Raw genomic sequence first — 22349 nt, 5'->3', positions numbered from 1 at the left:
TGAACGGTCAGCGAAGTAGGTAAATACACCACTTTGAGGCCAGATATTAAGCTTTTTCTACGCTTGATGCCTTTTTGGCTAATTTCTGGAATGATTTTCAATGATCGCAGGATTTGATCTGAAAATAAGGGTAAAATAACTGAGGTTCAATGAACAATTGTCCTGGTATTACCCAGAAATAATTAGAAAACGCCAGAAGATGTCTAAAGTCAGATCCAGCTTATGATGAACTCTAAATGCGACAATGGACCCTTGTGCGCCTTCGCCAAGGTAGTATGAAGTAAATAGTCCAAAAAACATCACAACACTTCCAAAGTTCGTTGACACACTAGTTCTCCATATCTAATCTTTGTTCAATTCAAAACAATTCCCAAAAAAGAATTTATTCAATTAAAATGACACAATACTTATGACGTAATTCCGTATTACTATCCATTACAACTATTTATTAATTTTAAAACACTTCAGTAAATAAAAATCTTGTTATGATGAATGCGGCTTGATTGAATGATACACATGAATTATTTAAACTAGTTGATGCTCAACATTCTCGCGTCTTCTTGTTGATCTCAAACATTGCATCAATGAATTTTTGTCGTTCTGTTGCTTTTTCCTTTATCGTTAGTGTCAATTTTGATAGCAATTCAATCTTCAGCAGCTGATCATAATATCCATGTTCCTTTAAAACATTCCAACTACACTCCGTTTCATCCTTTTTAAGGTTCTCATATGCTGGTTCCAATATATCTCTCATGATAAGATCACAATTGTAATTCTCCATCGTGACATTTTTTGGATTTATTTTAAAATTATATCGGAATGAGTCAATTAGATATTTCTCAACAAGATATCGTCTCAAGCAATATTCTGTCTCGCCTTTTGAGTATAATGGTGGATGTTTCTCTAAGGTCGTATCGAAAAACTTCCCATAATGATCAACAGCGGCACACTGTTCCATTATTTTCGATCCAAGGTCGTCAATTTCCTTTTTTAATTCTTCGTATCTTGCTTCCTTGGCTGAATTTCTCCAGAATTTCCAGCCCACGTCAAGCATGCCTTAATGAAGGAGAAGAGAAAATAATTTAATTTAATAGTACCGGGAAATAATTGATTGTGGGATTGTGCTGGTGATATTGGAAGTTAAGAGGCTTCTTTTATTTTTATAGGAATTTTATAAGGAATGTTGTCTTGTATTTCATTTAATTCAGGCTCCTGGAACTTCATTATGTGAATTATATTTTGGGTCTCATCTATCCTAGGGTTTATACTACAATAGGGTATATCCTTCACTAAAGTAAATCATACCTGACACCAGATTATATCCTACCGTAGGGTATATCCTTCACTAAAGTATATCCTACCCCTTGTCATACATTACACTAGAGTTTATCCTTTCCTAGGTTATACCTTACACTAGAGTATATTCTACCCTGAATATATCCGACCCTAACAATGATTTTAGACTAGAGCAGTGTTGCTAAAACTGAATGCTGCCAAAATCTTTCGAAAATGTCATGAATCACATGCCGTGTGTAGATTTAGTCAAAACTAACCACCAAGGTATGCCGTGGTGCCAGAGATACATGAGTGAGCAGAATAACATGAACTAGGCAACGTACTAAGAAGGGTTTCTTTAGTACAACAGGAATAGATTGAGTATTGTTATTGTGGTGTCTGAACAGAGTGGAATCTGAGATATCAAGTCATTAGACACACAAACCGACCAATGTGAGAGTTAGTCCTCTGTGGCAGAGTGGTTTAACAACAGATCAGATACCTGAAACACTCTTTTGTGAGTACGTCGGTTCGATTCTTACAAAAGAGAGATTGAATCCATTTTATAATTCGCTGTGTGCTCACAATATTACAGTTATCTAAAGATATGTCAGCACCCAGCTCTCAAAAAGCGTGCTCTCAAGAAAAGAGCAAGCTGACGGCAGCAAACACGAGCATCCTCATAGTATATTATATTTAAGAGGAACAAGCTCTCGATCATGCTCCTTGACAGTTAGAACAAACTCATTAAACTTTTACACAGTCACTAATTCACAGAATCACTCCAATAATGCTCCACGGGTCTATTTTATAAGAACACTTCAATGGAAAAACAAGAAGAAAAATAAAATAAAATTTCTCACCTACGCCCTGAAGCTTTAATGTAATTATCTCATACTCCTCCGATTGAGTCTCGTGTCTAAAGCAATCGATAAGTGGTCGAACATTCGACTCTTCTTCCATTTTTTCAAGTATCTTCTCATTAAAATCAGCAATTTTAATTCTTATAAAACTTTCACATTCAGCTTCCGTACCTGAAAATTCATCTACGGACGAAAAGATATCTTCTGAAGCATTTCTTGAATTTAAATAGCTGACTATACATTGAAGGGATAGATTTGCATCGACAAATTTTTGAATCGTAAAAATAAATAGAAGTAATAAGAATCTGTAAATAAAACAATAAAAAGAGATGCTCCCATTGAGATGTGCTTTGGATATATGCGTATTAAATAAATTTACCTCATGTTTTTTTTTTCAGATGTTTACTACTGTAAATCACAAATTCAACTGCGATAAACATGTGTCTAGATACAACATTTTGGTTGTAGACACGCGCTTCAATAGTAATATCACATTAACGGCACTGCCTATTATGTACTTATGCTTAATAAAAATATATATCTAAATACGTCACTTATGAATAAATTCCATTGTGTTTTGAATAATTTTTTTTTTTTGGAAAGGAATGTTGATCTTCTGACCCTCTAATTGATTTCCTATATGTGTGTCACTTTGTAGATAAAAATGAAATTCTCTTTACTTTATCATTTTATGTTCTATGCTTGTTTGTATTCACATTCCAGAAATTTTGTTTGATAAATGCATAGTTAAATAACAGAAAAAAGTAGTCAAAGGGAATTTCTAGAATTTATTTTAAATGGAAGTACATATTTGAATAAGTGTAGGAAGCAAATTTGTTTACAGTAGTTCTCTGGAAAACCCGTTTGGTGTTATCATTAAACTGTTTGTTTTAGATATTTTCTAAAAATCACGTGATTTAAGGCAAGGTAAACCTTTGTACTCATGACGTCAAACTTGTACTGTGTATCATTTCTAAGGTACATCAATGCAGTACATTTTGATTACCTAGGTAGTGTCACTGTCACTTAGATTAACTCTCGAATCTGATGCGTAGCTAGAAATCTGAAGAGAAAAGGAATTTGATCCCAAAATCCTCCCTCTGAATACTTTCTCTAGTCTCTAGGGAACTTCTAGATTATACCTCAAAATTGACACTTAATTGCAATCTTAGCCAATAGAATGTTCTACTACCAGTATATAATCCACACAGCCAATCTCAAACAATGATTGACTGCACATTTTTCTAAAGACTTAAAATGAGGCTAAACAGTTTATTTTCCACCATAGAATGGATTAGCAGCCACGGTGCCGGCCGAAAAACTTTTTGCCGTTAAAACAGAAACCCTAGCGAATATTTAATGCAATTCGGGAAATATATCGATTTAATTCCCAATCAAAACATTAATTGTCTTACTAAGTATCAACTAAAGAGTCACTTAATTTTAGGGTTCGTCAAATATGCGCATATGCATGCATACATGCGCATACAGTACAAATGTATGCGCATACAGTATTCGCATACAATGCATACAAATGCATACAAATTTAAATTATTAATTCATTTAAAATCATTTTTTAATCTGTTAAATGAAAAATGGAGGTGAAAATCATATTTTTCAGACTTTTTCATCCTAAATTCATTAATATTGCACGGAAAAATGTGTTAATTAAGGTTTTTTATTCTAATTTAAAAAATGATACAGAACATTAGATTTTATAGGGTTTTTTTTTCTTAAAATATGAGAATTAACTGAGAAAATTACATTTTCTTGATTTTTCAACATAATATTAGAAAGTTAATGCTAAAAAACACACTTTCTAGAGGTTTGTAAAAGTTAAAAATCAGAGACTAAAATGTATGAAAAAAAATCTTTGATGGAAAAAATCATTTTCTTCGATGATTAAAAAAATCACGATTTTTTTCATCATACGTTAATCACACGTAAAATTTAATCACGTAAGGTTAATCACTACGTAAAATTTAATCACGCAGGGCAAAAACACATGGTTTAAAATTTTTCTCAGCAGTTTTGTGTCAATCACGATGAAAATTTTGAAATTTTTTTAGCTCTATTATTGTATTAAACTAAAATATTATAAACCATTACTTGTTATTTAGCTATTTTAAGTAAATTAGAATGTTTTCTGGTGCTAAAATAAGTTAGATTTGTGAAAAAGAACTATGAAGTTTGGTATTTTTTTCATGGAGAAACAATAATAAATCCATTAAAAAACTTCACAAATATGAAGTTGAAATTTGTTAATTTAACTAATTTAAGCACCAAAAAACTATTTTAATTTACTTAAAATAGCTAAATAACAAGTAATGGTTTATAATATTTTAGTTTAATACAATAATAGAGCTAAAAAAATTTCAAAATTTTCATCGTGATTGACACAAAACTTTTGAGAAAAATTTTAAACCATGTGTTTTTGCCCTGCGTGATTAAATTTTACGTAGTGATTAAGCTTACGTGATTAAATTTTACGTGTGATTAACGTATGATGAAAAAAATCGTGATTTTTTTAATCATCGAAAAAAATAATTTTTTTCATCAAAGATTTTTTCATACATTTTAGTCTCTGTTAAAAATTGAAAAATCTTGTAAAATCAAAAAAAAATTATTAATTTGTATGCAAACAATTGTATGCAAACAATGCATATTTATGCGCATATATGCATGTGTATGCGTATGCACGCATATGCGCATACAGTTTTTACGAACCCTACTTAATTTCAAATCTTATCTAAGATATTAAACAATGTTCATTTATACCAGTTTTGTCCAAATTTTATAAAATTCCATAAACTTTATTTCGGCTTCATAAGTCAGCTTCAGGAACTGACTGAGGGAGGCTATGGATCACACTTAATCTGTACGTCCAGCGAAGTAAGTAAGTAGTTTTAAATCAACTCATTAAATCACTTTATTTTTCATCTTATTATTAAAAATTTCATCAACAAATTATTCACAAACCCTAATAGGCAAAAAGACTTCATTTAGGTACCGTAGTGGTATTTCTATACCATGACCTAAAAACAGCCTTTTTGGCTGTTAGGGATATTAAATTCTCATCATGTAAAAACGATTGGAGAAAATGCAGCAGTTAGAAAGCATTTAACAATACAAAGTTGAAGCATCACAAGTTCCTTACAAGGATAACTGTCATCGGAGTAGCTCTGGTTCAGAATTAACGAATATTTCTTTGCAAGCTTCCTGGCTTGCTCTATTGTAAGAACTTTCCTCGGATCCTGTAGATCTTTATATGATGTATAAGCTATTCTAAATGTTTGATGATTAATAACCGGAAGGAGACCAGACAAAATATCAGCATAATCATTTGCACATGCTTGGCAATCACATGTAAAGTTGTAGTCCTCAAGCTCCTCTTGTCGATGATCTTTTGATTTGTAATAAAAGCTATCACTGTAAGATATAATTAAGGTTTTGTGAAGGATGAAGCATGTCAATAAGTAAATAATCTTACCCAATATAGCAATCGAATAGCTGCTCACCAGCCTTAATTGGACGTTCACAAATCAACACCATCCGATTATCAACAACAATTCTCATTACATTTGGACAACAGGAATGATTAAGTAATGAACAAAATGCATACGATCCATCGCCAACACACCTGCGGAACATACTTTTGGCATTTAATGACTGTCCCTTGATTCCATGAAAATTTAATATCTCAACTTGCATCATACGCTCGAGAAATTTATTTATAAATTCTTTTTCTTTTGACCATAACTTTTTAAGTAGCTTGTGATGCTGAAAGACATCGGTCATATCCTTTACTCTTACATTTGTTTGATGCGTTAGTGACATCATGGCCATTAATAAATCTTTCGAATTATTCTCACGAAGACTTAAATCAAAATTGAAAATTGTTGGATTTTTTTCGTCACTTTCTTCCATAAGCAGCTTTAGTTCCTCAATATTCTTGTTGCAGATTGACAATGACACAAAGAAGTTCCTTACAGCCATACGGAAGTTGTTTGTTTCTTTCAGCACATCCAGGATGTTGCATTCATATTGATGGAACATTCGATTGCCTTCTTCCATACATTTTCTGGAACAGAACATCGTTGTCAGGCAGTCATCGCATGGTATAAGGTCTAAATAGTTGTCTAGTAGGCAGTTGGCACAATAATTGTATGGATTTGTCTCTGGATATTCATTATCATCTGGATCAACTTTAAGAATTTTAAAAAATGGCTCCTCAATTGCCAAAATATCCCCAGCATTAAGTGCTCGTGTTGTTGTCACATAACGTCCAAATTTTTTATCATTTTTCACTTCAAGACAGTCAATTATAAATGGAATTCTCTTATTTGCGGGGTATGATAATTTAAAATAGTCCCACGGATCATCATACTTTATTTGATCTGTAATATTTTCATAGCACTTCTCCTCAAGATCATCTAAATCATTTAATATGTCTGTATTATTGTGACATTCGCGTGCCAACAAAATATTATTAAGTGATTTATCATATAAATTTAATTGATAATAAACAGCCGCACGATTTGCGTAAATGACTGCAATTGTTGATGTATTCGGTTCAGCATGACATAAACTTTTATTAAAATTAATCAGTGCCTCATGGAATTTTCCAATTTTAGACTCGTGAACTGCTTTATGTCTTAACACTTCAGCAACTTTATTTGACTTTTGTTGATCGTGCATGATCCCACTCATGTTTAAAACTAATATCCTGCAAAAATAACATGTAAGAAGAAAGTAATGAGTCAGTGCACGTGCGTACCTTACTGAAAACATGTCTATTAACTGTTAATAAACAGAACACAAAACAAAACAAGAAATGCAAAGAAATTAAGCAAGTCATAAAGTTTATTTTTAGTTCCGACTACAAGGTGCTTTGACATAAGCGAGAAAAGAACTTCCTGACATATTGCACAATTAAGTAATTAAAGATCACGAGAATTTGGACTTGATTAATACAATACATGTGACTGACATGTCAAGCAGATGAAAACTTACGACTTTTTTTGTTCCTTAATTTTTTTTTCTTGCAATTTTTTCAGTGAAATTTTCAATTCAAATTCACATCTTTTGGGTTTCACAATATTTTCACAACTGAGCACGGACCGTGAGAAAAAAGAAATACTACAGGAACGAAAAAATTTTTTTTAATTTTTTTTTTTTTTCTTTTTCTTTATTTAAAATTTTATTTTATTTGGCACAACATGTGAAGTCATAGATGATGAGGTCGATTAGAAATGACGTCAAATGAGAGGCTGTATTTTTGGATGCCCTTGATATGGATAGAAACTATGAATGTTATAAACACATGTGGATGTAGCTAGAATTTTATTGAGTGGGAGGAAGGGACACTTGCTGAATTGAAGAATATTATCTAAAAAATGGTTTAGGTTGAACCTTCTAAATACATAAAGATATGACTGGATCACTGGTCTGTACACTGATCAGGCCCAAAAATCGTCACAGACCTTGACAAGATTAAACGATTTTTGGTCTCAGACAAGCCTCATTTCGGCAATCATCTGGATTTTTTGATCTATTACATGCTATGTCCCTTCTTGTCCAAAAACCATACCAAAAAACCACAGTACGTAAGAATATGGCCGAAAATCTAGACCAAGGTCAACAAAATCCGGGTTCACGCTAGAGTCATGCTGACCTGTAGACACTATTTTCCGACTTCTTCACGATGTACAACTCTTAAATAAATCCAAATAGCACTAATCGGTTAATTATTCAAAAATTTGGTTCCAGTCTGACCAGACTATGACTTAATCCAATTCAGCACCATAACAGAGCCAACGTCACTCCAACTGATTTGAACTTGACACCAAGTCAGAGTCACGTCAATCTAATGTCGTATTTTGGCATCATATTCGGAAAGTAAGTTAGTATTGAATGTCTCTGCCCAAGGCTATTCAGATTTTCCTTAATTTAAGACCACAAAATAGGTCCATAACTGATCAACAGCCTTTAAAAAATCCAATAAAATACCCAAAATTAAAATATCCAACTCAAAACCTCATTAATATTAGACATCACTTCTAATCATCCCCAGCTGAGAATAAAAAGAAATTAAAAATTTTCCAACAACATCTCTCACATGCTGTATGCCTGTTACTAAAATTGAAAAGAAGGTTTTGTGATTGAAAGAAGGCAATTGGAAATACATTCCTGTAGTATTACAAGCTCAGCTGATGGAAAGTTCTTGCCATGTTTCATAAATTTATCACAATACTCTTTATATCTCTTAACAGCAATCGCTTTAGACTGCAAATATGGTAGTTCATCATGTGATTCCCACGCATATTCCAATACACTATCATTAATGACATCTAAATCTTTATTCAATGGCCATTCATTGATACATGCTTCACAGTCACATATGAATCCATAGTCTTTCATTAAACTCTCCTGTCTCATACTCTTTGGAAGTAAATTGAAATTTTGTCGATATGAATCAAATAGTTGATCACCAGCACTAATTGGACGACATACAACGATGACATTTTTACATCCGACATTGAGTCGCTTTATATTTGGTGCACATGAATGATTTAATAGTGATGAAAATAAATAACAAGCATTTCCTATCAATTGTTGATATTGTGATGGATTTTTTGGTTCATTATGTTCATCCATTCCATTTTGTTTCAATGACCATGCACCGATTCCATGGATATCACGATTACCGACAATTGACAGTTTTTGAAGGAGATTAGTGATGAAATTTTGATGATTTATCCATAAGCTATTTAAAGTTTCTGACAATTTGAACAGCTCTTCAAATTCAAGTGCTGTATCGACTTTTACTTCCTTTGATGCTAACGATAAAGTGGCAAGAAACAATTCACGGCTATTTTTGGAGTTTTTAACTTCAAAAAATGAAAAATTTGTTCCTTCATTTTCCTTAACAAATTCTTTAAACTTGTTAATGTCGTGATTAAATGCAGACAGACCTTCGAAGAATATCCTAAGAATGACATGTTTAATGCCAGATCTTAATAAATCCTCAACAATTGAACATTCGTATTTATGATAATGTGTGAATGAGTAGTTCATGCATTCCGATGAGCAATACATAGCCTTAGTACAAAACGTGCACGGAATTAAGTCTAATAGATTCTCATCTAAACAATTTTCACATCTTTGATATACATTATTTGCATAGCACGTGCTGTATCGTTCATCTGATTTTATTACTTTATAGACCGGATCTTCTATAGCTATAATATCACCAACTGATAAGGCCTTATTTGTGATAATGTGTCGACCGTATTTGTTATTGATTCTTTTTTCTAGACAGGCTGCAATTGATGGATAATCCTTATTACCTTCATACGACAGCTTAAAGAAACTCAAGTCATTGACTGTCGTTAAGGTATTTTTCATCAGTTCCTTGCATTTTGTTTCACGTTTTTTAAGGATTTCATAATTCTTTTCAGGATAGTTGTTAGCTCTAGCTAGTTCAATATTCCTCAATGACTTGTCATACAGCTTCATCTCAAAATAAACAGCAGATCGATTTGCATAAGCCAGTCCAACATTCTCACTTCCATTTACAGCATAACACAAACTCTCATTGTATTTTAAAATTGCATCAAAAAATATTCGTTGAACATAAAAACGATTTCCTTCACTTCTACATGATTCTGATACCTTGTTAGACTTTCTCAGTTCGTCATCCATATTTTTCATATGTTACATTTTACACACGTCGAATCTAAAAAATAGAAATTAAGAGAAAAAAAAGTGATAATAAATTAAATCAGTTCCTCACACTCCATAAAATATGTTTATCTTTTCTCCTGTTTTGTATGTGATTATAAGAGCGTGGAGATGACAACGGAGGTAAATATTGGCGGTAGGAAATATTTGGGGCTAAGAGACAATTATCATACTCATGCATACTAAGGTATATGTACCTATGTGGTATAGCTAAGCATGCTCAATTTTGGTGAGCATTCTCATGAGCATGCATCCTTGTAAATTCGACAGTATTGAATAATTCAACCCGGATACAAAATTTTTGAAAATTATTGAATTATTTGCATAGGTCTAGGTCATGATTGAACTTATGTCTTATACCTAAGTCGACCGCCTAAACCTATGACTAGAATTTCAAAATTGGCTCTATTCATGATTGCTATTTTTACATGCAGTTTTCATCTAGATTTTCCGAATTAATTTTTCAGATGCAGAATCATAGTAATCAGACGGAATTTAATAAATAGATGTTTGGAGACTTATTTACCCGAATTGGACAAATCGGTTGATCGATTCAAAATCCGGCATTAAATCGGTTGTAATCTAGGATGATATTGGATTTAAACCGAATTTGGATTCGTACATTCCGATTTGACTTTGTTACGGTGACGAATTTCCGGACTCGGCTTGAATCCGACACCATGCCGGTTTGGTACTGGATTTTGAATCGATTAACCAACTAGTGCTCGTCGGATTATTATTCAACATTCTGTATTTTATAGCAATATTTTCGATAATCAATAGCTTTTCTAAGGCAAAGATTTCATTGTGTCGTCGGCTATAATTTATGAGAACTAATGATCTACATAATCCCGAGCAACATATATGGAAGTCACACGGGAGCGTAGTCCATTTTTGGAGCGACACAAATGAAAAAAGCTTGGATATGAATATTTAAAGGCAATGCTAAAGCTCTTTATTAACACTAAATGGAACCCGCTTCTATATGAAGGTAAAATGGCAACCATATAGATGCCACATCGAGACAGTTTCCACTTAGTGTAAAGATAACTTTAGCGAAGACTTCTTCATTTGTGTCACTCGGGTTTGGCATTACTAAAGGTCTCCATGACGTCATATTAAACGAGACATAACGTAACCTTTTATTTCTGTTGCCCGGAAAATTTTTAAAAACTTACAAATTAATATTTGTTATGGAACCACAAAATCCAAACTTTAAGTAGTTTGTCGACTGAACAACATCTTATGAAGACGATTGTGTATCATCATATTCAATGAAAAATAACTATCGCACTGTTTTTTAACACCAAAAATTATTTTTAGCTCTCCTTTAGCTTGCATAACTAAAAATACTGAGCTCATTTTCAGTAAGCATAGCCATCAAAAACTGTATAATTGGGTCTTTTATGATTTATGAATCGTTTTTTGTTTATTTACTTTTCTTTAGTTTTTATTAAAAACAGGATGAGCAATTATCCACGTGCTTGTTTCCAATATGAGCAAAAAGTTTGTTATTTCCTTTCAATCTTTTCAGGTGATGAGAAGATTAACGACTGAAATATGCGAGCGGTTCTCAATATTATTTTTTTCATTTTCTTTTCTCACATTAGCCAAGTATTTAACAAGCTTGTTTCACTTACTAGACATGCTGTTGATGAGATCTTAATTATATGCAAAAATAAAATAATTAATTACCTAATTAAATGGTGAAAATTGTTCAGCAGACTTATTTTTTCCCGTTTTTTTCTTTTCTACTATCCTCTTTGCACTCTGATGCGTATCTGACTCGATACAAGCCTTAACAATTTTCGCTACACTGTTTTTAATTATCTCTTTAAAGCTTCTTTTCAAATGAAAGTGAAAATTAAAATTTCGGCTGACTGGGGAAAACAAATCGGAAAGAGGGAAAATTTGTTGAGAATGTAATTTAGATGCAGCGCAGTTTAAGCATGTTAAACATTGATTTTGTTAGTTTTGCGCGTCATAAACTGATATTGAATTCATTGGTTAGAGACTCAGCAAGGGAAATATTTCACAGCCTCTCTTTGTTGTAGACTATCGATAGTAATGTCATCAAAGGAGTGGTTCGAATCCCGCAATAAAATGTGGGTCTATGGTTGGCGGTGGCTTAGTGAGCTCTAATTCGTTTAACTGTTATCAGCCCTGACATGCCTACAACGCGAAACTCTGGATCTTTGAGATCTGAAAATCTCAAGATCCGATGGGCAATCGGATACAGTGTTAGGAAGCCTTGGGATTCTCTCATGAACAAAGGCTTTAAATCTGATTTTGTGATTGACAAAAGAGTACCAGGTCTACCACAAAAATCTCTTTGAGAGAGACACTGAAGCATTTGGTATTGGTAATTGACAAAGGGCAGGCAGCAATAGAGCCAGTTTTCGACGCCAACTGAGACAGGGAATGGATCACAAATGAACTGCACTGCCTGCGAGGTAAGTAAGTAAGCGTGTCTTAAGCTTCCGCCTGCCTATTAATAATACCAAATGAAATGCTGTCATCCACGCGACCGTTGGCTGATGATCCGATGCATGATTATGAATGGAATAAAATTCAAGATTTACACCGCACCACCTCTCACCCCTCTCAACAAAATTCACGCTGCGTCCCTAATTCAGTCATTTTTGGTTAGGAGTTTGGCACCTGATTAATAAATATACAATTTTAAATTCAAAAACCCCTAGAAAATTGAAGAATTTGTTGTTTCAAAATGTGGGAGAGGGTGGGGGGAGGTTTGACCACAATCTCCTAATTCTTCTTGAATACGCTCCTGCAAAACCATCATGATGTAAAAATTAGCCATAACATTGAATTCATTCTTAAAAATTATCAAAACTTCCAGCAAAAATGCATAAAATTCTTATCAATAATTTAAACGTTTTTGAAATTTTCAAATAATTCAACTACACGCTATCACGCATGGTCCAACAACAACCCAAGTATACGATAATCCAACATTTAAATTTTATTGTCCCAGCCTTGCAACTAGATCAAATTTCATTTCATCAACATCAAGTTGAACATAAAATACGACCAGAACCGACATAACATAGACAGTCAACACACAGTCATGTGAAAAGAACGTATCGAAAACAGTTTAATCGAAGTAACACGAGTCGTGGATGGAAAAGAAGTAGGAAAAAAAACATGAAGAGGTAGTAACAAAATATTTTGATGTTATTTCGCACTCAAATTTTGCGTTGGAACTAAAATTTAATAAATATTTTGGAAATACATCGTATATTCCCTACCCCGGTTGATTAAGTGTCGATAAATCATACTAATATAAAGTCGGTAAAGCAAATCTCATGCTTGCTAATTTTAAACACGATAGAATCAACATTGTATGAGAAAAAGTGCTCCGTAGCTGTTTGGAAACTTTTAATCTGCACATAAAAGTCAATAAAATTTAATTTGAAGAACTTTTAAAGCACACAGCACAAAATTTACTTTTGGTTAAACTAATTAACAAAAAAAAATTAATTAAATAAGTGCGACTGCCGATTAAAAAGATACATACACGCGAATTAGATTGCGCAATTCAGAATACAAAAATAATCGCAAAAAAAATTTAAAAATAAACATGGAAGAATGCCTTAAATCGAGTGTAAAATCGACCAAATTAAGAGAAATTGGGAATCAGCTTTATGCTGAAAAGAAGTTTTTTGATGCAATTTTAAAGTACAATGAGAGTTTGTGCTATGCTGTAAATGGAAGTGAGAATGTTGGACTGGCATATGCAAATCGATCTGCTGTTTATTTTGAGATGAAGCTGTATGACAAGTCATTGAGGAATATTGAACTAGCTAGAGCCAACAACTATCCTGAAAAGAATTATGAGATCCTTAAAAAACGTGAAACAAAATGCAAGGAACTGATGAAAAATTCATTAAAGTCTGTCAATGACTTGAGTTTCTTTAAGCTATCATATGAGCCTAATAAGGATTATCCATCAATTGTCAACTGCCTACAATTGAAGTCTGATAAACAGTATGGACGACACATTATCACAAATAAAGCCTTAAATGTTGGTGACATCATATCTATTGAGGATCCGGTTTGCAAAGTTTTACAAGAAGAGTTCCTTTATCAGAGATGCTTACACTGTCTTAAGTCGAATTTGTTGGATTTGGTGCCTTGTTTATCATGTTGTCAAGGTGAGTTATTTAAGATAATATTAATCTAGCAGCTAGATTCTAGCTTTAAGCCGCTTTAACCTCAATAGAAAAATTCGATTTATCGATCAAAAATCCTACACTAGACCAGTATGACTGAATTCAAATCGAATTAGACATCAAGTCAGAGTAACATCTGCATGGTGTCGCATTTTTGGTTGATTAACCGATTTGAATTATTCGGGAAAGTCCTAAGTTTGTGGAAGTATTACCAAATTATTTAGTTGAAAATACCATTGCTGCCACACCATAGGCGTATAATACAGAAAGATTGAACCTCCTGCAGCAATTTGAAACGTATCAATAGCGTATTAAAGGAGAATAGTGGGGGATCTAACATACTTCTCTCATCCCCACCTCTATTTGCATAAACATCTTCAATCTGTTAGGCTTATTTGTGAAGAATTCTCAAAGCCTTACCTAAAATTCAAAATCCACCTAGGTACGCGCTTGTATCATATTTCGTAAGAATTAGTTAAAAACAAATCTAATTTCGTCCTTAAATGCACAAAATACTAACTTAATTCGCTGATCGTATAGATCAATTGCTATCCATGACCTCCTTACTGCACAACAAAGACAGAATTTTTAAGATTTTCCTCAAATTTTTTATTATTAAATATCCTTAGCTGGTAAAGAGCATTCCCTCGAGAGCTCAGTCTGCTCTTTAAACTCTGCTGTGAGCTCTCGAGAGAATGCTCTTTGCCAGCTAGGATCCCATCCTATCCCTAACAGGCATAGATTATGCGTTTATAGTGCAGGCTACACTATGGTACTTAGAAGCGATCTCTTTGCCTGTTAGGGTATTAATTTCACATTTTCCAAATCCTGACAAAATTCGTTCCACAAAACAAAATTTAAATACCATTAAAGCTTAAGTAAATCCTTATCAAATCCACAGAACTAAAAATAAAATCCCTTTCTCTTTATTTCCAGCAATGTTTTGTTCCAACATCTGTTTCCAAAATGCATACAACGCATATCATCGCTTCGAATGTCCCGTATCAGCAATAATCACAACATCATTTTTGAATGCAAACATGAAAATGGCATTAAGAACGCTCTTCTGTGCATTAGCAATATTCGATGACTCGATTGAAAAATTGATGACTTTTTTGTCCAAAAATAATTTAAATTCGATATTTGATTGTCATGCGGAATTGAATTTTAAGCATAAAATTCTCGCTATTCATTCACTGATTTTTGATGACTCAATTGATGTAAATGTGATACTTTTTGATGAGCTATTTCAATTTGATGATAAGTTGAAGGAAATGTGGATCAGCCACAGAAGCGAAATTATTAAATTTTTGAGGAAATTTACACAAATTGGTATGCTGAATTATCATGAAATTTATGGCTGGCCATTGAAGAAAGGAGGCTTATACGACCCGGAAATGGATAATTTTAAAGGAACACTTGCTTATCGTCGCGGTGTCAGTTCCTATGCGAATGGAAGTTATTTGTTATGTTCATTAGTTAATCATTCATGTGCACCAAATTTAGCTAAAGTCTTTATTGATGATAAGGTTGTGTTGATCGTACAAAGACCCATCAAACCTGGATCTCAATTATTTGACAACTACGGATACAGCTTCACCAACATCCCACGTGAAATACGTCAAATGGAATTACTGAAACATTATCGATTTACTTGCAATTGTGAAGCATGTTTAGGGAATTTTGGTCTTCTTCCATCTCTGAAAGTTGTTGATAAGGTGGCTTTTAGACATGCTAAAAAGTGTTGTCAGGAACTTCCATATATGAATCAAAAGCAAGCTAAACAGAGGATTAAGGAAATAATTGGAATACTCCAAAAGAATTTTGAAAGTTTTCCGTCTTTGGAAATTTGTAGTTTAGCTGAAAGCTTCCAGGCATGCATGGAAATTATGATGAAGCCTGATATAATGCTTCCATGAGTTATGTTTATGTTATGAAAAACTGAGAATAAAAATTTATTATGTTTAATAAAAATTGTGATTTTTTGGAATCTTATTCTTAACTTCCTTCAAGTCTGTTTTGCTTCAACCCTGCATTGAAGAATTGCTGCACATTATCAACGTCATGTTGTAGCCAAATTGGTCAAAAGGAATAGCTTTCAAATTGAATAGTTACAATCATTTGGCACAAATTGAAATGTTGCCACCACGGCGACGACTCGGTCGTATACTTAAAGCCAAGTGGCTGCCACTTGGCGAAAACAACGAAAATTGCCAAGTGGCAGCCACTTGGCTTTAAGTATACGACCGAGTCGTCGCCGTGGTGGCAACATTTCAATATGTGCCGATCATTTGTGTCTTAACTAAGTGCATTTTTAGCATGAATCTTCTGACTGTCCTGCTATATAAATATGCAAACTGTCAGTTCTTTCTTCATATTGGTAGTCAAACCTGTGTTGACAACACATATTCTAGAAGCTAGTTGGTATGAAAATCTTCTGGTAAGTCTTAATTAAAACATCAATCAAAGTAAGCTTATAAAAATATAATATTTCCAGTTCCAAATTACTTATCATCTCAATCTACATGTTGTTAAACATTCAATTCATAGCAGCTGATGACATCGATACAGGAACTGATATGTTTTTCAATCCACCAAATAAAAGAACCATTTATGACTACAATCCGGAAATTATGCATGATAATTGGAATATTTTCAACAGTTTATTTCTTTTAATTTCAATTATTATCATTCTTTTGATGCTGTTGTTCATTAATTGTTGTGCTATGATGTGTGATTATGAGGATCCATGACTAATGGAAGTGATTTAGAAATTGAGGATGTTGTTTGGTTATGTCGATGTAAAATCGCAAAATTGAAGCTTTATTTGACGGTTTTAGATCTAAATTTTGATGTAAAATGATTGAACTGAATATAAACAATGCCTAAACATCAAAATATCCGAAATCCTGGCTGAACAAAGCCATAAATTAGTAAAATAGTTAAAAATTCCGTTACTTTCTTCAAATTCCCACAAAAATTCAAATTGCGATCTTCTGTACTAAAAATTACAATGAGCACTTGATCATGTGTACTAAAAAACCGTGAAAAGAACAAGAAAATTTTTATCATTTTTGACAAGAAAATTTTTAATTAAAATGAATATAACAGACGCATATGACTTTACAGACATATTAAGACAAAAGTTAATTGAAAGTGGCAATATAGTGGAACTATCAAAAGAATTTAATAACATTAAAGATAACTCCGAAAGAGTTAAATTCTTAGAAAGACTTTTATTGGAATACAATTTGATTCCAAAAGCTGAAGACTTCAAAAGGCCGAAAAATGATGCAATATCCAAAGACTTTAGAGATAAAGGAAACAAATTCTACAGTAATCGACACTACATTGAAGCTTTGGAAAATTACAACATATCGCTGTGCTTTGCAGAGGAAAATGGAGAGAATATTGGAATCGGTTTTGCAAGTAAGTATAACTTGTTGATCATCTTATTGGATGCTGTTTGATTTTACTGGATTTTATGTTTATCTTACTGGATCTTATGATTATCTTACTGGATCTCATGATAATCTTACTGGATCTTTTAATGATGAATAAGAATTAATTTTTATCTCTTTTTTAGATCGATCAGCTATTTACTGTGAGATAAAATACTACAGTCGAGCACTAAAGAACATAGATATGGCAATCAGCAACAATTATCCACAAAAGAATATTGACAAATTAATGAAACGAGCAGAACTCTGTAAAAGTCATATCAATGATGATCGTGAGAAATCAGCATACAGCACAATTGGTGAAGAATTTCTAAAATTAAGTCATGAACCGAATCCAAAACTCCCATTCGTAGCTAAATGCTTAGAATTGAAGTCTGACGATCAATTTGGACGATATTTAGTAACAAATAAAAGATTATCAGCTGGTGATATTATAGCAATTGAAGAACCATTCAGCAAATGTGTTCTTCCATCAAGTAGTTACAGATATTGTGCAAACTGCTTGAGTGACAATTTTTTGGATCTCTTACCTTGTAAATTCTGTTCAGCTGTAATGTTTTGTTCTGAAGAATGTCGTGAAATCGGAATTAACAAGTTCCACAAATATGAGTGCAATATCATTGATGCATTAAATGCAATTTATACAAAAATCATGAGAATCTCTAGTCATACGTTCTTCGAAGCTCTTAATGTTTACAATTCAGACTTACAGCAATTAAAGAGTGCAATGGACGAGAATGCAAATGCATCTGTTACAGTCTATGATTTCGATTGGGAAAGTGAAAGTAATAATGATGTTACTGGACTTGATGTAAAAAAGAAAATGTTTTTAGCTATTGACTCACTTGTTACAAATGAGAAGCACCGAAGTCCAAGTGACTTATTTCAACGTGCTGGAATTGTTGCTATAATGACAAACTTACTATTAAGTCAAACAGAATTAAAGAAATTATTACCGACTGATAATGACAAAAGTTTCTTTCGTCAGTTCATTATGAAACAGACACAAATAGCTGCACTTAATTACCATGGCTTATTTGATGGAATATTAACAAAGTCGCAATTGAATGATAATGTCCAATGTGGATCAGCAAGTTATCCATTCTGTTCACTTATTAATCATTCATGCGAGCCAAATTTAGTTCGAGTCTCACACAAATATAAGAATTATGTCGTGGTTAATCGTTTAATCGAAGCTGGCGAGCAACTATTTGATAATTATGGATATCATCACTGTTTAGAAAGTTTACGTGAACGACAAACCTCTTTAAATAGTCAATATATGTTTAAATGCACTTGTGCTGCATGTCGTCATGATTATAAGCTCTTTCCGCAATTAAAAAATGCCACAAGTACATTTGATAATTTTCTCGGTAATGACGTTACGGAATTGCAAAACTTGAACATGGATACGGCACAACGACGTCTAAAGGATTATTGCAAGATGATCAATAAACTTGATAGGCACTATCCGTGTCGAGAGATTTCATCTCTTCAAGAATGCTTGCTTAGATGCTTTTTCATCTTTAAATTGTCGACATTTAATCTGGAACTCTTAAAACATTATTAAACACAGCAATATTAAGTCGTCAATAACTGTAGACAGAAGTTGATGACTTGATATTGTTGACCGGCTTGTCTACAGTTATCAGCATAATTAATTAACAAAGCAAATTTTGTGATTAATTAAATGTATATATTTTTTGTATTTTTTTCTTCATTTTCATAGATTTAATGCGCCTAACACCCGAATATGTCCATTTCCGTATAAAAAATCATTAATAGCAATTTAAACTCTTTTTTAAAAAAATCAAGAAAATAATATTAATAATAGTAGGCAGAACACTAACTTATATACTCTTTTTTTTGTTGCTGTTTTTTCATCATCGAACATATTTTCATTCATAAAAAATTGCATCAAAAATGCTTGGAAAATGTCAAATTATGTTTTAGACTTTAAAGATGCACTGGGGAATGCCATTAGATTAGTATCAACTTATTGTTTGAAGTAGAAATGATAGAAGACCGTTGCCAAAAGACCCAAAAGAATTGGGACAATCCAATTCTTCATTGAACTAAAATGAAAACAAAAAGAAGAAAATATAAGAATGTATTAAATAAATAGTCAATAAATATATTAAAAATTAAACAGATGAACGTGGAACTTGTCATGTTTGGAAATACGGTGAATAAATAATTCAGGCACTTGAAGAAATTATGATTATTAAACTATTTTTGGGGTGAATTCGTTTGTTTACGAAATTATGTATTCATTTTAGCTGAATTCTGTCAATTTAGGACTTATTCCTTAATTCAGTCATTTCAGAATATTTGGCATAATTAAGCCAATGAAGTAGTTTTAGCTGAATACTGCCAATTCAGGACTTTTAGCCAGGTTTAGCGCCTTTAGCTGAATTCAGCTTATTTGGCACATTTTAATTATAAAAGTACTTCTAGTTGAATTCAGTCAATTTAGAGCTTTTAGCTGAATACTACCAATTTAGTACTTTTAGCCAGATTCAGCTAATTCAGCACTTTTAACTGAATTTAACTTAAACGGTATAAATTGACCAATGAAATGCTTTTAGCTGAATACAGTCAATTAAGTACTTTTAACCAAATCCGCCAATTCAGCATTTTTACTGAATTCATTCAATTTAGTCCTTTTAGCTGAATTCATTCAATTGCCAGACAATTCATCATACTTCTGCTGAATTCAGCCGATTCATCACGTTTTTGCCCAATTAAGTCAAACCACGTTTTTGCTGAATTTAGCCAATTGTTAACGTTATTGCTGAACTCAGTCAATTCACGAAGAGTTTGCTGAATTCAGTCAAATTTAAAATTTAAGCTGCATTCAGTTAAATTAACACTTTTGATTGAATTCAGCTCATTCAGCACTTTTGACTGTATTCAGCTCGTTTAGCACCTTCATCTCCTCCCACATAGTTAAGCACTTTCAGCTGAATTCACAAAATTAATCAAAAAACTTCACTTACTTGTCATCTTTTTTGTCACTGCTCGACCAATCTGGCTGTGATTTAACGGGAATATCTTTACGATCAGCCTCAATTAATTCACCAATTTTATATTTTTTCATCAATTCTCTGGCATCAGTTGAATGTCCAACATCTTCAAAAGCCTCAGTTGCCTCCTTACCCGACTGCTCAAGGAGAACTTCCTCACCACCTGGATGCTGAAAAAAATAATAAATTCATTAAAAATTTAAATTTTATTCAACTGAATGAATTGAATGTTCAGTTAAGTATGTAAATATAAGCTCAAAAAGTGTGCATTAATTTTTTTAAAATAAATATATAGGAATAAGTAGAAGACATTCATAATGGAAAATGCATTATCTTATCGTCTAATCGACTACATAGACATTACTTAAATACAGCTAAGGTTTTTCTTAAAAAGGCATGAGGCTTGAAAAAAAAAAATAACTTTCGATAATGATAAGACATGAATGTACACGTTATATATAATAGTAATCCATATACGGTCAATGTGGATGATGTAAAAAAATAAACAAATTTGAGAATTTATCTAAGAAGAATAATTAACAAATTCGCGAGAAACTGATTGAAAATAAATCCAGTCATCGCACGTCATTGAATTAATAAAGAATTTCAAGTTTAAAGTAATGTATGTAATTTTCATAATTATTTTGAAATCATGTTCTTCTAATTAAAATGATTTTTTTCACATGATTAAAAAATGTTTAGCATTAAGTTAGAATTGATTTTTATATTTAGAAACCTTGTAGAACAATTTGAAATTTCAACGGATTTTTAGAATTTGAATTACATAAAAAATTAAATTTTTTGAATTGAACCGGTTTACTTTTAGTACAAAAACCGATGAATTTGAATCTTAGAAAGCCGTTAATATTTTAAATTTCAAATGACCGTTAAATTTTAAAAAAAAAATTGTTGCAATTCCAAGCAACAAAATGTCAAAATGATAATTTTTACATGAGTAAGCCTCACTTCTGATAACGTTACTAAGTGTATATTTCCAAAAAGAATTTTCAATCCTTGATTATTCGAGAAGTTCTCTCATAACTTGCAATTTTAGACAATTAGACATGAAATAAATTAACACAACAAAGCATTTCATTAAGGAATTACCGCAGCATATTGTGTGTAATATTCACGTAGACCGGATTTTTATCTTTGACTAAAATAAATCTACGTACACGACATTGAACTTTAGACCTTAAGGAAAAAAAATTTAATTTATTTATGCAAGATCCAGTAGAATCACAGAATAGAAGAATTGTCTTATAAACTTTTAAATAAGTTGCCAATTTTTTTTATTATTATTTGTTCACTCGCGCTAACAAGTTCAAGGTCTTGATATTAAATTATTGTCATTAATAAACAAACTATTTGCTAATAAAATATGGAATTGTACTTAATTATTAATATTTACCTCATTTAAAAAATTCGTCACGTCATAGACCTGTAATCAAGTTGAATAAATTAATAATTTAATTATCTAGGGTAGCAGAACTAAAATAATCAGGCAAAAGTCGGGGAAAAAAAACATCTACAGACTATGCATTTTGATTTTTAAAAATGACTTCCAATAATAATGATAACTTACGCTATTGTGGATAACAAGATATGCGCTTTTGTTAGAGTTATTCGATGCGACTTCTTTAAGACTAAATAATTTGGTTTCCGACATTTTTCTTCAATTTTTTTTTTATTTTAAAGTATTGAGTATAAAGTTGATGCAAACTTTAAAAATTCTCGAAAAATACTAAAAGTGACTGAGTGTGTCGAGTAGAGTTAAAAGCACTTTTA

At 32.3% G+C, this 22349-nt stretch overlaps 6 protein-coding genes across 7 annotated transcripts; 2 read left to right on the top strand and 4 right to left on the bottom strand.

Moving 5' to 3' along the window:
* Positions 1-442: 442 nt before the first annotated feature.
* On the bottom strand, positions 443-2553 carry LOC139100969 (uncharacterized). The gene is made up of 3 exons (XM_070653760.1): positions 2518-2553; positions 2139-2443; positions 443-1056 (listed from the first exon to the last, which is right to left on the bottom strand). Exons 1-3 carry the CDS (start codon positions 2520-2522, stop codon positions 542-544), a joined length of 825 nt encoding a protein of 274 aa, XP_070509861.1. The 5' UTR covers positions 2523-2553; the 3' UTR covers positions 443-541.
* Positions 2554-5084: 2531 nt separating this feature from the next.
* Positions 5085-7247, bottom strand: LOC139100680 (SET and MYND domain-containing protein DDB_G0273589-like). The gene is made up of 3 exons (XM_070653368.1): positions 7152-7247; positions 5629-6864; positions 5085-5567 (listed from the first exon to the last, which is right to left on the bottom strand). The coding sequence occupies exons 2-3, from the start codon at positions 6846-6848 to the stop codon at positions 5216-5218; spliced, it is 1572 nt and encodes a 523-aa protein (XP_070509469.1). The 5' UTR covers positions 6849-6864; positions 7152-7247; the 3' UTR covers positions 5085-5215.
* A 217-nt stretch (positions 7248-7464) lies between these two features.
* Positions 7465-11719, bottom strand: LOC139100663 (SET and MYND domain-containing protein 4-like). 2 transcript variants are annotated; one of them, XM_070653350.1, is made up of 2 exons: positions 11577-11719; positions 7465-9876 (listed from the first exon to the last, which is right to left on the bottom strand). In XM_070653350.1, the coding sequence occupies exon 2, from the start codon at positions 9849-9851 to the stop codon at positions 8274-8276; it is 1578 nt and encodes a 525-aa protein (XP_070509451.1). In that variant the 5' UTR covers positions 9852-9876; positions 11577-11719; the 3' UTR covers positions 7465-8273. The 2 variants fall into 2 exon arrangements, with proteins under 2 accessions (XP_070509451.1, XP_070509458.1); XM_070653357.1 differs by lacking the exon at positions 11577-11719 and adding an exon at positions 11319-11429.
* A 1010-nt stretch (positions 11720-12729) lies between these two features.
* On the top strand, positions 12730-16010 carry LOC139100590 (SET and MYND domain-containing protein 4-like). Its single transcript, XM_070653246.1, has 2 exons — positions 12730-14056; positions 15011-16010. The coding sequence occupies exons 1-2, from the start codon at positions 13483-13485 to the stop codon at positions 15991-15993; spliced, it is 1557 nt and encodes a 518-aa protein (XP_070509347.1). The 5' UTR covers positions 12730-13482; the 3' UTR covers positions 15994-16010.
* A 1162-nt stretch (positions 16011-17172) lies between these two features.
* On the top strand, positions 17173-19793 carry LOC139100142 (SET and MYND domain-containing protein DDB_G0273589-like). Its single transcript, XM_070652748.1, has 2 exons — positions 17173-17503; positions 17661-19793. The coding sequence occupies exons 1-2, from the start codon at positions 17173-17175 to the stop codon at positions 19103-19105; spliced, it is 1776 nt and encodes a 591-aa protein (XP_070508849.1). The 3' UTR covers positions 19106-19793.
* Positions 19210-22317, bottom strand: LOC139100652 (cytochrome b5-like). Its single transcript, XM_070653339.1, has 4 exons — positions 22147-22317; positions 21973-22002; positions 20535-20731; positions 19210-19610 (listed from the first exon to the last, which is right to left on the bottom strand). The coding sequence occupies exons 1-4, from the start codon at positions 22228-22230 to the stop codon at positions 19532-19534; spliced, it is 390 nt and encodes a 129-aa protein (XP_070509440.1). The 5' UTR covers positions 22231-22317; the 3' UTR covers positions 19210-19531.
* Between the last annotated feature and the right edge of the window lie 32 nt (positions 22318-22349).

The sequence above is a fragment of the Chironomus tepperi genome, unplaced genomic scaffold (genome assembly GCF_022539635.2).
Source record: "Chironomus tepperi strain 1889 unplaced genomic scaffold, CSIRO-AGI_Ctep_v1 contig_8, whole genome shotgun sequence".
Lineage (NCBI taxonomy): Eukaryota > Metazoa > Arthropoda > Insecta > Diptera > Chironomidae > Chironomus > Chironomus tepperi.
Note: the sequence above shows the minus strand (reverse complement) of the source record. Positions and strands in the feature narration are given on the sequence as shown.